The sequence below is a fragment of the Aristolochia californica genome, unplaced genomic scaffold, assembly GCF_029961685.1.
Source record: "Aristolochia californica isolate CCGP_79_NKW_82.1479 unplaced genomic scaffold, dmAriCali1.0.hap1 SCAF_2, whole genome shotgun sequence".
In the NCBI taxonomy this organism is placed as follows: domain Eukaryota; kingdom Viridiplantae; phylum Streptophyta; class Magnoliopsida; order Piperales; family Aristolochiaceae; genus Aristolochia; species Aristolochia californica.
The window spans coordinates 5,401,741-5,416,265 of NW_027181881.1; the positions used below are offsets into that span (position 1 = coordinate 5,401,741).

A 14,525-nucleotide genomic window follows, 5' to 3' on the forward strand; every position below is an offset into this window, starting at 1 on the left:
AACTTTGGACAGATTTAAAACGATCATATGGTGGTATATTTGAATAATCAGAAGAAAAATAATGATTCAAATAACTAAGAGAGAGAAAATTTATATTGAGATGTCTTTCAACTAAATGTTTGAACTAAGTAGTCTAAAGAAGCAAGAAGAAAATGAACAACCAAAAATATGTTTGAAGGACCAAGAGAGGTAAGAGTCTATGTGAGAAATCAGTCACCCAACATTCAAACAATTGAAGTTGGAAGGAGTGTCTATAGAAGACCATTCAAATTATGTCATTTACATTCAAAACGATTCAACCCTTGAAGTGCTACAGGGAAAATAACCTGATGGTCGATTCCTAAGACTTTCGAAGCTACTCCTAAGTATTCGTGCACTTTGAAATCATAATAGGGAGTTCAAAATTGGACATTTTCAAAGTGATTGTCCAAACCTTTGAAATCTCCATTCGATTAACTTTATCATTGACAGAACAATTGCTCACTCACTTTGAAATCATTTTGTTCAATCTAATAGAGACACTTGAGTTGACCTTGTATAAGCATTCATTGATGAATTTAAAAAAAAAAAATTCAAGTACCAATATGCATTTACTTTGAAAATAAATTTACTAAACTAGGTCAAGTAAATTTAATCTAGAGCTCTCTTAATTTGAAATCAGTCACAAAGTCCAAATTATTGCTTGTGGACTAGAATCTTGAAATCAATCTTTACATTCAACTGCTTAGAGTGTGTCCCTCGTTTTGAAATCAGTCACAAAGTCCAAATTATTGAGTTGCTCCCACATAGATTGAGTCCTCTCACAAGAAAGGATGGAACCAATTTGAAAATAAAGGTGCTTCTCACATCGTCCGATCAATATTGAACGATACAAAATAAAAGGCATAGATGCTCATATAATTACATAAGCACCATCCCGCGTTAAACCTACCTTCCATCTCTGGTTCAGTGTCGGTCCCCTTCCGCTCCGGCTATTGCAGAAGCCCTACGTTCCTCCTCCGCATAAGCTTCTTCTACCCCCAAGCTCCTCTGCGCCGCGTCACTCGGTAATGCCAGTGCCACTGGTATCAAATCTCAAAAGTTAAACCTACCTCCCTGTGCTCAGTCGGGTCCTCATCCGGCTTTGGTGATTTCAGAGACAGAGTCAATCCTGACAAGTCTCCTCCTGCACTTAACCTTATTCTTCGGCCAAAAATCGTCTACACCGTCACTAAGTTGTTTAGCTCAAACAGGTAATCTGAAAAAAAATTCCCCTTTATTCTGTCCTTTTTCCTTCCTATCTCAGACTTGCACCTAGTTTATTTCGTTGCTGGTAAAACATTCGTACTGAACAACCCTAACACCGAATTTCAATGCTCTCGCCGATAGGCTTTAAGATGGCTCCCGTGTATATAACAGGGGTGGGATAAAGCTGGTTATTTTTTGGTTAAAGCATGGTTGGGGATTGATAAAAGAGGTTAATTTAATCTTTTTTTTCACATGATAGCATAACATGCATAAATCGACATTGGATTCATCATATCTGAATCGTTTGAAAATTTGACAATTTGTAGTTCCTTCAAAGCTTGGTCGCACTATACGCCTATTTAAATGATTGCCAATATGACATTCAAGCACAATTTGACAATCTGTAGTTCCTTCCGGGCATGCCCGCACAAACCCCTCATGTCCTTTAGTAATTTTTGTTTTGATCTTTATTTTGTTGGAGTGTGGCAGCCTGAAACCAAAGTTTTAGCAAGCCAAGCTAGGGTTTTTTGTCTTCTCTCCGGGAGGATCCTACCCTAACAGAAGCAGAGAGCATCTTGCCGGAATTCATCATTGTAGTAATGGACAAGCCTTCGTCCTTCTTGTTCTCGGGCACCCATTTTGACCGGAAGAGGTTCGCCAAAGATTTTGCCAGATTCCAGGTAATCATCACAGTTCACTATCTACTATGATCAAAGGAATTAAAATGTTACAAGGACTCTTTGCTGCCGCCGCATCTGAACTATTGTTTTATCTGTCTCTCATAGTCGTTTATAAGTTTTCTAGACTTTTCATTATGAACTTAAGTGCATTTAGTTGTAATTGGATTTTGAAATCTAAAAGGCACTCTCATGATTTGATGCAGCCCAAGCAAGAGGCTGAGATAACAGAATTTACTGAAAAGGGTGAAGCAGAAAAAGCAGAAGTGGAGGTGTCTCTGAAAATGAAGAGAAGGAAAACCAAGACTTCAGGTAGCTAATTGGCACTTAGTTTCTCTCTTTTTATTGCTTGTTGGTGTCCTGACTCTTCGCAACGGCCTGGCTTTTGACAAGTTGGTTTTCTCATACAGCTGCTCATGTAGAATCTGTTGAAGGGTTCAGTGTTTTCAGAAGTTCGGAATCTACTGCTGAAGACAAAACATTGACCAACAATGAATTATTCAAAAAGAAGAAAGAAATTGATAGACAGATTGAGGTTTACCATGCACTCTGATCTCTCTCCTAATTATTACTTTTGCCTCATCAGTTGCTAATGCATATTCTTCTTGTGGTTGCAGATAGATGCAGTTCTTCGTAAGAAGCATGGCATTCACATTTCTGGTTACAATGTTCCATCCCCTCTTCAGAATTTCAGTGAATTGAGCTCAAGGTACTTCTCGCATACTAGGTTTTTGGAACCTTGTTAATTGAGAATTGTAGTTCCTATTTTCATGTTGATTTTGTTTTTTGTGTGGAACGACTTCTCTTCTCCATTTGTTTTTTTTTCCATGTTATTACTAAATTAAAGTATTACTGGTATTTATTTTTGTATTTCGTCTCTGGTAGATAGAACACTTGTAATATTGACTGTAAAAGGATGGCTTTAAAAATTCCTTTTACACTTTTTTTTAACAACAGTTTGTTTTTCTTACTCCTCAGGAAGAAAAAGGAAGAATTAAATTTAGTGGCCTAGTAAAAATTGATGCAAATTTTTGTACAACTAATTGTAGTTTAAAACTGAGCTCAGGCTAAAACTTATCAAAGTGTAAAGAGAGGTATATCTTTTGAACCATCTGGCTGAAACTTGTAGATTTCGGTTAGACTTGGCTGTCCTTAGCAGGACATTTGCAAATGCAACCTTCTTATGTGTCATCGTTCTGGATATGGCCATCTAGATACTTTAATGGGCTCAAAATTTATTTACATGGTGGGAAGCATCTGACAGTGACACATAATATTAAAGTAAGGCACTGGTCTATCCCAAAATAAGTAGCCAAAGTTAGGAGGCCTTTTTTCAAACTAAATACTATCAGAATTTTTTATCTAATATTAACATATGTAGGATTATTCCCTGTGACATAGTAATATGAATAACTGTTTTTTTTTTCAGATTTAGGTTCAGTTATTCATCTATAATATATTCCTTTGGTAGCGTTATTCCCATTCAATGGGCACCTCAAATAGTACAGCCTTTTAGGGTGGGCTTACCATAAACAGTCCAAAAAATGTCAACTTGGTGTGGGTCGTTTCTTTGTATTCTGAGTTCTTGGGGTGGGGCTTCAATCACATGAAATTGATGTAATGAATATGCAAGAATAAAAATTCCTGTGATAGACATATAAAAGTGTCCCGCATTAGAACTTATATCATTTGAATAGTTTATAAGGACTAGGGATGCAATTTCACAACCAAAATCAATTTGGCTCTGTTTTGTGTATCCTCTAGTTAGCAATAATGATACCAATTGGCATAATTTGAGCCATTTGATACCTAAGATTGTCTTCTTGTATATCTACTAATTAGATTATTGTCTTCTAAATGGTGCAATGCTAGGTCTGACCTAGAACATGCCTAAACCATCTCATATAGCTTTTTTCGATTTTTTCAGCTGTAGGTGCTACTTATTATTTTCTAAGAAGTTCATTTCTACTTTTGTCTTTCCTAGTTGAGAGCAAATAATATTGTTTGGTTTGAACTCTTTTTAATAATTTTCTATTGAACAGGTTTGACTGTAAAGCATATTTACTGCACAATTTAGCAGACCTGGGAATTAGAGAACCTACACCTATTCAAAGGCAGGCTATTCCAGTCTTCCTCTCTGTATGCTCTTTAATTTCATTTGTCCCTTTGTTCTACTTTCTCTCTTTTAAATTGTTATGTATTAAGTATTTTCTTGTGTACTAGTGTTACCTTGGTCAATGTGTTATTTTCAGTTATGGTACACCTAGAAGTATGAATCCTTTATCTCCACAAGTTTTATACTTCTGACCATTGAAATTTGTTTTTGGTGGTGTCTCTGTCTGAATTAGGGACGAGAATGCTTTGCTTGTGCGCCAACAGGCTCTGGGAAGACCTTGGCTTTTGTGTGCCCTATACTTATGAAACTTAAGGTAAGTGGTTATCCCCAGAGTTTTAAATTATTTTAACTTAATTGGGTTTAAAACATCATGAGTTCTTTTTTTCCCTGTATTAGCCGGGACTGAAAGCTGGTATTCGAGCTGTCATTCTTTGTCCTACACGGGAATTAGCTGCACAAACAACTAGAGAATGCAAGAAACTTGCCAAAGGAAGTAAATTTTATATCAAGTTGATGACCAAGGACCTTGCTAAAGCTGGTGATTTTGAGAAAATGCCTTGTGATATTCTTGTCTCCACACCACTTCGTTTAGATTTGGCCATGCGAAACAGGAAGCTTGACCTAAGCAGGTCTGTACTAAATAACCATGTGTGTTAGAAAAAAAATGGACCTCAAGAATGGGTCCAGAAGTTGATCAAACTGATTTTTGAATCTTTTGCAGGGTGGAGTACCTTGTCTTGGATGAGTCTGATAAGCTTTTTGAGCTTGGTTTTGTAGAACAGATTGACTCTGTGGTCAAAGCCTGTTCAAATCCATCAATCATACGTTCGTTATTTAGTGCTACTTTGCCAGATTCAGTTGAAGAGATTGCACGCACTATAATGCATGATGCAGTTCGAATTATCGTGGGTAGGAAGTAAGTTGTGAGCCTTTTGTAACCAAATTCCCCACTTGAGCCACCTATATGTGTATGTAGAGACAAGGTTTTCATTGGCCCCTCAATTCTTGTTTGTGAGAAGAATGGGAAGAGGATACTCTCAGCTATACAAAACTCTTTTACTGAAGTACTTTTAATATTCGAGTGTTGACATTTCACTCACGAAAGTGAATTCATCTTGAAATACTTGTGCAGGAATTCTGCTTCAGAGCTGATAAACCAGAAACTAATTTTTGCTGGAACTGAAGAAGGAAAGTTGCTTGCACTGCGTCAAAAATTTTCAGAGGTGTGTAGCTATTTGGACTGTGAGTAATAGCTGTATATGTTTTTTTTAAATGAGTAATATCTGTATATGTACTTACAGCTTCTCAAATCTGATGCACTATGATAAATTCATGAATATATGTATTACAATTTCTCCTTGAGATTTTGTTTCAAATTTATATGAGAACTAAAAATGAAACATTTGATTCAGTTGTACATTGAGTAGTTCTCTTGCTAACTGTCTGTAGTGGAGGGTTACTTGCATTATGCAACACAGTCTAAGAAGATTTAATTGTTATCCCCTCAATCTGTTGAGAGACAATGTGGACCTGAAAGAGGATGAATTGGATTTCTACAACGTGTGGTTGTAGTAAAAAAAAACAGATGGATGGCTAGAACTGTACTGTTCAGTGTAGTTACAAGCTTTTCAATAAAAAGTGTAGTTACAAGCTTTTACTAAAATTGGAGTACATGCTGAAGTGAAGATGGAGGGTTACTTGCATTATGCTAAACACTCTAGGAAAACTTAATTGCAGTCCCCCCAATTTGTTGAGAGAGTGTGAAACTGAAAGAGGATAAGTTGGACTTGTATGACGTGTGATCATAGTAAAAAAAGCTGATAGAATTGCTAAAACCGTACTGTTAGTGTAATGACAAACTTTTACTAAAATTGACCTAAATGCTGAAGTAAAGTTACATGGTTATGAGTGTAATATTGGGTTGACAATGGATCATCAAACTATATTCTTTTGTTATAGGGATTTATTTTTAAAGCTTTGTCCAAACTATGGAGTTGGATTCTTTTTATGTAACAGAATTTATTAAGCGGACGATGGTTCAATCATTTGACGTCAGTAATGTGGAAACATCACTAGCTGCATTGTGAAATGGAGCATTCTCAACATTATCTGCCATGTTTGATATTTTTCTTGCAGCAACCTCGATTTTTCTTTCAAAGCAAGGATGCCTTCCATTTGTAGAGTTTTTTTCTCCTTTGAAGTTCATGTGGTCCTGTTTGTATTACAACAGTAATCAATGACATTGGTGTGCAGAGTCTAGACCCACCCATATTGGTTTTTGTCCAAAGCAAAGAACGTGCAAAGCAACTTTACAAGGAATTAGCATTTGATGACATAAAGGTGGATGTGATCCATGCAGATTTAACTGAGGCACAGGTGACTAATTCTTTGAGATTAGTAGATTCATGTTTTATCCTTTTTCTTTCTGTGGGGCCAAGTTAATTACAACATGTGGGGGAAGATTTTATCTGTGAGGTGGTGTTAATTACAACATATGTGGATTTAAAGTAAGAATCATGATCAAACAATACGACTTCCCGAGAATTTCTAGAGGTTATACTAAATTGCCTGTGCGAACATTTATTTATTTATTTATCATAAATGCTGTCTTGTACTTTGGTTGAAGGTCTCTGAAGCAACTGTGTGTTGGTCTTTGCAGCGAGAGGATGCAGTTGATAACTTCCGTGCTGGAAAGACATGGATGTTGATTGCCACTGATGTGATGGCTCGGGGAATGGATTTTAAGGGTGTCAACTGCGTGATTAATTATGATTTTCCTGAATCAGCTGCAGCATATATTCATCGTATTGGTATGTCAACTTTCTTCCTGCACACTATTCAGTTACATTTTCTGTATTTGGTTTAGTGGTAAGTTCTCCTCTTTAATAAATTTCTCATCATTTTGAAGAAAAAAGTAGGTTTACTTTCCAAATTTCTCGACCATTTAGTTCTCATTTGGCTCTGTTATATCTTTGGTGGTCATTTATCACATAGAAATGCTTCATTTATAATAAATATTAATATGGGAGTTGGAAAGATTTGCTTTTGGGGATCAAGAGGGAAAGCCAGTGCAAAGAAACTAAAATATCTTTCCATCACCATCAAATCATACAGCCACAAATGTTGCATCTATGGTAATGGTACTTCAATGAGCCTAACATTATGCTTCGTATTATGGCTGGGGGATTTTCAAGACCTATTTGAAACTTAGGATTCACTTATGTATTTCATAAAACAAATTCATTTGTACTCTTTTTACATTTTGTTTTGAACAGCATACTCTGTGTACTTATTGATGGTTCTGCCATGCAGTGATGGGCCTCTGAATGAGGCACAGATAAAGTTCTCCATTGTTGAGGATGTGTCTATTGTCTTCAGCATGAACTCTTTATGTTGGTGTATTTGTGCTTTGTCTTCGTCATTAGCACTACCTGAAAAACATTCCTTGCTTTTTGCTATGCAAAATGATATGGCCCTTATCTCTGATTTTTTTTGTTACTATTATTGATTTTTTTTCAGTTCGCCGTTATGAGAATCTGGTGGTGCCATCACTGATGGTTCTGTTAAGAAGTCTAATTTTTGTTTGTTTAGTTTTTTTTTATTTTCTAGGAAAGTATTTTCCTGTAGAAACTAGATTCCTATGGTTTTAGGGAGAGGGATATTATTGTTTTCTTGGTTTTTGAATGTTAACATTATTGTTGTTTTTACCATTGTTTAAGATATAAATAGGGGACTGAGTCTTCAAACCCTAATCTTTCCACACTTCAATTTACAAATTTTACATGGTATCAGACTGACAACAGTTCTGAGATGGGGAAAGAAATAAGGTGGGAACGAAGGGGAAGATGAAGAAGCAAGAAGATGTTTCTCCTTCTTCTCTATCTTGTGGTGAATGTCTTATTCTTCTCCATGTTGTGGTGAATGTTGTTGGGTATACAACTAAAGTCCCACATTACCTAGAAATGGGGAAGATCATGGATATATAAGTGTGGACACTATTTCTATTGGAGTGAAGCCTTTTGGGGTAAATCCCAAGAATGAATCCATGGGGGCTTAGGCCCAAAGTAAATCACTAATGAGAGCTTTCTCTTGGAAGATTATAATCATAGTAGAGTGTCGTTGTTTCCTGGGCGTGGAGCAACTTTTGCTTTATCAATTTTAGAGTTTCATTCCTCGCTAGAAGAGTCTGCGTAAGATCATATATTTATGTAGTCCAAACAACATAGGCAGGTATTGCCAGTTGGGGTCTGCCATAGAGTGCCTCGAAGGGAGATATCTTCAAAGCTGAGAGTGGGCAGTGTTGTAGTTTGCAAGCAACTCAGCCCATGGTAAAAAGGACACCCACTGCTTCAGCTTGTCATTGGCAAAGCGACAAAGATAAGTCTCCAAGCAGCAATATAGAATCTCTGCCTAGCCATCAATATAGGGGTGATAAGCAATAACTCATTTCCCAACTTAGTGATTGTTATCACTATTTCCTTTTCGAAATCATATCTTGTGATTTGTGTTGATTTGGGATTTTCCTAATTGTGTCACCCATTAAGTTGTACCCTTTTTCTTATGTCGTACCCTTAACAAGGATTTACGAGTCCTCTTCATTGTTGTTTATATTCTTCTATACAGTTTGTTCAATTGGATGTCTTGGGCTAGGGTGCTATTTAGGAGGAGATAAACAAAGTTGAATATTTTAGTTCAAACTTGGTATCAATGACATAAACTACATAGCTTGAGAAGGAGAAAGAATATAAGAATACCAGTGCTGATGAAGCTTAGTCCAAGATTAATCCTAGCCTAATAGGGCTGATGAAGCTTTGTCCAAGATTAATCTTAACCACGTAGCAATGACTTGCTGCAGGTTTTTTATTTTTTGCTTAAAATGGGAAATAGTGTGAGACATTTTGTAATAAGCTGAAGCTATAGGAGGGAGGGAGTGTTAGAAGTTTAATTTGAGTTTATTTAGTTTTTTATTTTATAAGAAAGTATTTTCCTATAGAAACTAGTTTTCTTGGGTTTCAAGGGAGCAGGGATATTATTATAAATATGCATACTATTTAAATTATAAATATGTTTTAAAATTTATAAGAAAGTATTTTTCCAAACCCTAATTTCTCCTATACTTCAGTTTTAAAAATTTTACACGTTCATAGTCAAATATTTTGGTGCCATTTTGTTTTGTTTCTTGCCCAAGAATTTTCCATTTCTTTCTAAATGGTGATTTATTCTATCCCTTCCTCCATAAAAAAAACATAGTCTCCATTCGCCAGCAGTAGATGAAACCGTTCTATATGCTAGGTGATTCAGATTAAATTTCACCTATTCTTTAAAGTTTATTTCTTCCTAATGGATGTTTTTGAGTAGGCAAAATGGTTTGTATGGATCAAATCTGGCTATAGTGAATACTGGAGGGGTAAAGCTTTGAACATATATTTGCATGTAGGGAGGTGTGGCAGAGCTGGAAGAACAGGTGATGCCATAAGTCTGTACACAGAAGAGGATGTACCCTTCTTACGAAATATAGCCAATGTTATTGCAGCATCTGGCTGCGAGGTCCCATCTTGGATGCTCTCATTACAGAAGCTCAGGAAGAAAAAGCACCGGCCTCAGAGAGATTCTATATTGAGTGGACCTCAGGAAGATACAGAAGCACCCCATTTGAGGTGGAAAAGACAGCAATCCCAGAAAGGTACTGTATCAGACATTCGGCCGGTGCAAAAAGAATCTAGTTCAAATGGACCCCAGGTGGCTGCAGAAGCACCCAATTTGAAGCGGAAGAGGCAACAAAAGACCTGGAAAACTTCTGTACCAGAACCTGTACCTGACGTACCGAAGGAAAACGGAAAAGTTATGCTAAAACCCAAGCAGAAGAAGCATAAAGCAGAGAAGTTCCTTTCGACAGGACCCTGAAAAGCTTCAATGGGGATAGCCTGTGCTATCGGGGTGGTGAATCTTAGATCGGTTTTCTAGCCTGTTGTGTAAACATTTATCAGTAACTTATAGTCTCTCTTCAGATGTAAACGTTGGTCAGCAACTTGTAGTCTCTCTTCTGTGGTTTTTTTATATTTAGTCTTGTCTTAATCAATTCCTATGTTTTTTATCGTTGGATCTCTTGATTAGGAGGTCATTCAAGAGGATTTTTTTTATATTCAATCGTCTAACTGCTTGCACACTTTGAAGCCACCTTTAAAAAGAAAAAAAACATGCATGGAGCTTTTCTCGTCCAAAATCATTCGAGGCACAGAAAGTATCTTTAAGCAAAGAAAAGGAAGAAGGCCATTTGGCAATAAAAAGTAGTGTTCTTGAGCTTGTTCTTTGAGCATTTTATACAAACAAAGCTTCTTACGAGAGTAATAAAACAGTGAAAATGGAGCGAGACATAAAAAAGGAACCACCTCAATTGAATGACTCGTTTAGTGTTCCTACACCTTCAACGCAAACTTCTTTGCAGCAAGAGCTTCTGCTTCCAGCGGAGGCTCAAACAAGATGGTTGTTTCGGCAAGTAGTGAGGTAACCACGTATGGATCCATGTTTGATGCTGGACGACGGTCTTCCAAGTAGCCTGGATGAACAAAACTTGTAATTAACAACCCTCATCTTTATAAGAAAAGCTTTCATTCCCTCTGATTTCTGAATTGTTTTCAACATACCTTTGCCTTGTTTTTCAGTATCACGCCCAACACGAATTGAGCAACCACGATTAGCCACACCCTAGACATGTATTAATAGCTCAGTATGGTGTAAAGTGGGTTCAAGGAAAAAAAAATGTGAACGGATAAATTTCAAAATGAACTAAACTACCCATGAAAAGGTGTCAATGCTGGCAGTCTCATGCTTTCCTGTCAACCTTCGCTCGTTCCCTTCTCCATACGCACTGATGTGCTCCTTGTGGCGGAGAGAGAGGTTGAGGATTGCCTTCTTTATTACTTCGTAACCTCCCTCTTCTCGCATGCTCTTAGTGCTATAAAAGGATGACCCTCATTTAAATAAAAGTAAAGTGTATTAAACTGTTCTGAGCTCGGAGAAGATTATATTTAGTACCTGTAGTTGGTATGACATCCTGCTCCATTCCAATCACCCTAGTGTTGAAAACAAAAACAAAAGATTGAACTGAAATGGTCTGAATGATTTACATGGGTGACGATAAGTAATCAGCTGAGTTCACAAGGAGTTTTTGAAAGTGCCAGCACAATGATAAGGCTACAAACAGACCGTATTGTACACGCAGCTGATTGATTCTTCAAATTTTTTAAGCTACTTAGTGGGTGGTTTAAGCATTACCTCTATAGGTTTTGGGTCAAGGGAGAGCACTACGCCAGCTTGCTCTGTTATCCTCTGTTGTGAGAAAGATGGCTTTAATAAGCAAAAGTGGACAAAACGACAAGAGATTAAAGTAAAAAGATATGCAAAGCTTCTGTGTTTTTCCATTCTACATATAGGCTAGACAAATAATGTTTGTGAATTACCTCCAGTATGTACCTAGAGCACCATATGTGATCACCTGCGTCAATGCCAACACTAGGCCCAACTTGATATTCCCACTGAAGAAAACATGAATGATGGTTAACAGATGTCATACTTATGAACCTACTCTAATAAGTCAAACGGCTGAAAGTAGAAAGCTATGATGTTTACATTTGCTGAGCAAAATACAAATACATAACGTTCTTTTGCAATGGTCTGAGAAAATATAAAATCTGAAAGGTGCGAAAGATGAGACAGAGAAGGAGACCTGGCCTGGCATAACTTCCCCATTAGTTCCACTAATGTTGATTCCAGCATATAAGCAAGCCTTGTAGTGAGCATCAGATATATCACGCCCATATGATTTGTCAGCACCGGCACCACAATAGTAGGGTCCCTGGAACAAACATAAGACAATTGAAAACCTTAGGAGATAAAATAAAGATCTAGAGAATAGAAATCAAGCTTATCAATAGTACAGTCAATCATCAGAATTTGCAAGATGAGAAATTACCTGGGGACCGGGGTAGCCTCCCACAGGCCAACCCAGAGGCCATTTGACATTTGTTTGGAGTAAGGTGTATTCCTGCTCTATCCCGAACCTAATTTCAGACACAACCAATCGTTTGACATTAACATCTAGATGTATTTGACATGTACTTAAAATTGAAATGAACTGGTGCTTACCATGGGACTTCACTGACAACCTTTGAATCACTGAAAATCTGAGCAGCTCTGTGGCGTTTGTTTGTAGGAATGGGCTCTCCAGCGGGTGTGTAAGAGTCACAGATAACCTTCAGATCATTTATACCATTAACAGAATGTAAAAGACAATTGAAAAGTATGCATTGCCAGCCTTCTCCAGTTTTTAGTAGTTTCATTACACTCACCAAGATATTGTTACCTCCTCTGAAAGGATCCTTAAAAATTGCTTGTGGGCTGTAGACAGAAATGGAATTTACAGATCATTTAAACTAGTCACTTAGACAACCAACACGACAAATAAAGTTCTTTTGGACCCCGAAATAAGCATCTTACTATATAATCACTTCACTATCTTCACCAGGAGCTTGCCCAGTGCTGGACCCATCGTAATTCCACTTCGGAAGTTCCGAGGGGTGTTCCACAGGCCGAGAGATAGTCTAAGAAGTTGAAAAACAGAAACGGGCACTGAAAATTAAAGAAAAAAAGAAAAGAAAAGAAAGAGTGTAATAATTTTTCCAATTTCAAATCAATGACAAAAACCTCTGCATCCTACCCGTGATTTGCTTCTAAGATCAATCCCAGACCCTCCTATCCTGATCCATACGGATAATTTCTTGTTAACATGGGTGCTAGTCAAGAGCGACTGACAGTGATTAATCAAACAACAATAGGTAAGAAGAAAAATGTCCGCAATTACCAGATATACTCAGCGATGATCTTATCAGAAATAGGAGTGAGGTCCAAATTTAAGAGATCCTCCAGCCTTGAGACGGTGGCATTTTCAGATTTCAGAGCACAAACTCTAAATTTGGACAAGTGTTTAGTCTTTAGTCTCTGATTCAACACAAGAGAATTCCACAGGTTTGCAGTCATGGGTCTTCCTTTAAGTGAATTATGTGAAACTTTAACCTGCCATTGCATGGAAGGCGCCAGAATCTGTGCCATTCTTCCAACGCGTTACTGGACACAAGGTGAAGAGAATCCGAGCGTCAGTATTGTTCAAAAGCTGGGTCCGTAAAAAAAACACATGGGTCCTACTCGGGGCAGATTCGGCCAATTGGTTGTACGACAAGGGAGAAAGAAAAACATCAAAAAGTCTTAAAGCTACAAAATCTGCAACAGAAAGGGTGCGTAATTGACAATTATGTCCTCCCTCAAAACCTCGTAAGCCTTTAAAAAAGGCCGAACAGCGTCTTACAGAGACGCAAGTGTCCAGAAAACAAGCTTCTAATTTTCGATAATGCCGGAATGAGACGGCGAGATTCACTTTCGCCGAAAATTTCGGTAAAAGAAAAAAAGCTTCAAAGCCGTTAAACAAAGATTCTAAAGAAGTCTATAATCAGTCTGATGGATTCTCTAACGAAAACGCAATTCTTCTGAACTTCACCAAAAGATTCCTCCATGGAGTTCTTCCGATGTTTAAATGGATGCAATGACAAGATCATCCGTCCAAACAAATGCCTTTTGCAATTACGACAACGATTCTCAGCAGCATTACAGGAAAGAGAACGACGAGAAAGCAAGAGAGAGGACAAGTAAAATGAAGAAGAAGTTAGGAAACGCACCAGAAAACTGCCGCGGGAGAATGGCGGGAGAATGTCACTCTACACAACCGGTATGGAGATGAGAACTGAGAAGACCTGCAAGAGAGTGGAGGCAGAGAGAAAGAAGGGGGGAGAGGGGAGATTGAATTTGGAATATGGTTAAAAAAACTAAAAGAAAAAGGGAGAGGAGGCTTGGTGCCCTTTCCATAGTAGATAGGGTTGTTACATGGGTGGAGGAAAATGGTCTTGATGGGGTGAGGGCACCTAGGGTCTCCATAAACAAGATAAGGGTTACTTTCAAGTTTCATTCTCTCTCCTTGCAACCACCAAACACATACTTAAAAAACCTTTGGAAACATAAATTAGTCATTAGAAAATGTAATTTGAGACTCTAATGATTTTCTTTATCTAGATGGTGACAATACTTAGAACAAGAACAAAGTCCAACAACAACACCATCACTAGGGTTTTGTAATTTTTGTTTCAACTCATCGATCCGACCAATAAAGGTGACTTAAGCTAAAAGAAAGATCTCGAGGGAAAGAGAGAATAGAGGAATTCTAACTCTTGGGAGAGAGGATACTAATTAAGGTTAAGTTTCAATTGAAGCTGTCAACAACGGGGATTCTTTAGAGGGGGGTGGTCTCTTTGATTTTGCTCTTGCAGTAAGGATTAGCTCCCTTCACCAACCACTTGTAATTATTTTTATTGATCTTTACTTATATCATAAAATCATTGTCTTAGTCTTTTATTAAGACTAGTAATCATTTAGTGTTCTCCCCAAATTGAAATACTCAT

General features: G+C 37.5%; 2 protein-coding genes across 2 annotated transcripts; one reads left to right on the plus strand and one right to left on the minus strand.

The window, feature by feature from the left end:
• Nucleotides 1-965: 965 nt before the first annotated feature.
• Nucleotides 966-10,160, plus strand: LOC137957323 (DEAD-box ATP-dependent RNA helicase 57). The gene is made up of 13 exons (XM_068805078.1): nt 966-1,232; nt 1,717-1,907; nt 2,111-2,216; nt 2,315-2,439; nt 2,522-2,613; nt 3,947-4,043; nt 4,253-4,333; nt 4,417-4,649; nt 4,742-4,936; nt 5,153-5,243; nt 6,274-6,396; nt 6,680-6,830; nt 9,458-10,160. The coding sequence occupies exons 2-13, from the start codon at nt 1,827-1,829 to the stop codon at nt 9,922-9,924; spliced, it is 1,842 nt and encodes a 613-aa protein (XP_068661179.1). The 5' UTR covers nt 966-1,232; nt 1,717-1,826; the 3' UTR covers nt 9,925-10,160.
• Nucleotides 10,161-10,266: 106 nt separating this feature from the next.
• Nucleotides 10,267-13,950, minus strand: LOC137957324 (glutamine synthetase leaf isozyme, chloroplastic). The gene is made up of 14 exons (XM_068805079.1): nt 13,749-13,950; nt 12,881-13,143; nt 12,737-12,776; nt 12,517-12,620; nt 12,369-12,417; nt 12,166-12,272; nt 11,993-12,080; nt 11,747-11,875; nt 11,481-11,555; nt 11,296-11,349; nt 11,056-11,093; nt 10,816-10,975; nt 10,665-10,725; nt 10,267-10,576 (listed from the first exon to the last, which is right to left on the minus strand). Exons 2-14 carry the CDS (start codon nt 13,126-13,128, stop codon nt 10,437-10,439), a joined length of 1,293 nt encoding a protein of 430 aa, XP_068661180.1. The 5' UTR covers nt 13,129-13,143; nt 13,749-13,950; the 3' UTR covers nt 10,267-10,436.
• Nucleotides 13,951-14,525: the final 575 nt, after the last annotated feature.

Excerpts from the sequence above, each read along its gene's own strand:
- LOC137957323 (XM_068805078.1), top strand. The coding sequence starts at position 1,827 with ATGGACAAGCCTTCGTCCTTCTTGTTCTCGGGCACCCATTTTGACCGG. Across the intron at positions 2,217-2,314 it reads AAGGAAAACCAAGACTTCAG|CTGCTCATGTAGAATCTGTT; the intron begins GTAGCTAATTGG and ends TTTCTCATACAG. Across the intron at positions 4,044-4,252 it reads CTATTCCAGTCTTCCTCTCT|GGACGAGAATGCTTTGCTTG; the intron begins GTATGCTCTTTA and ends TGTCTGAATTAG.
- LOC137957324 (XM_068805079.1), bottom strand. The coding sequence starts at position 13,128 with ATGGCACAGATTCTGGCGCCTTCCATGCAATGGCAGGTTAAAGTTTCA. Across the intron at positions 12,081-12,165 it reads GTTGTCAGTGAAGTCCCATG|GTTCGGGATAGAGCAGGAAT; the intron begins GTAAGCACCAGT and ends GTCTGAAATTAG. Across the intron at positions 10,976-11,055 it reads GGATGTCATACCAACTACAG|CACTAAGAGCATGCGAGAAG; the intron begins GTACTAAATATA and ends ATCCTTTTATAG.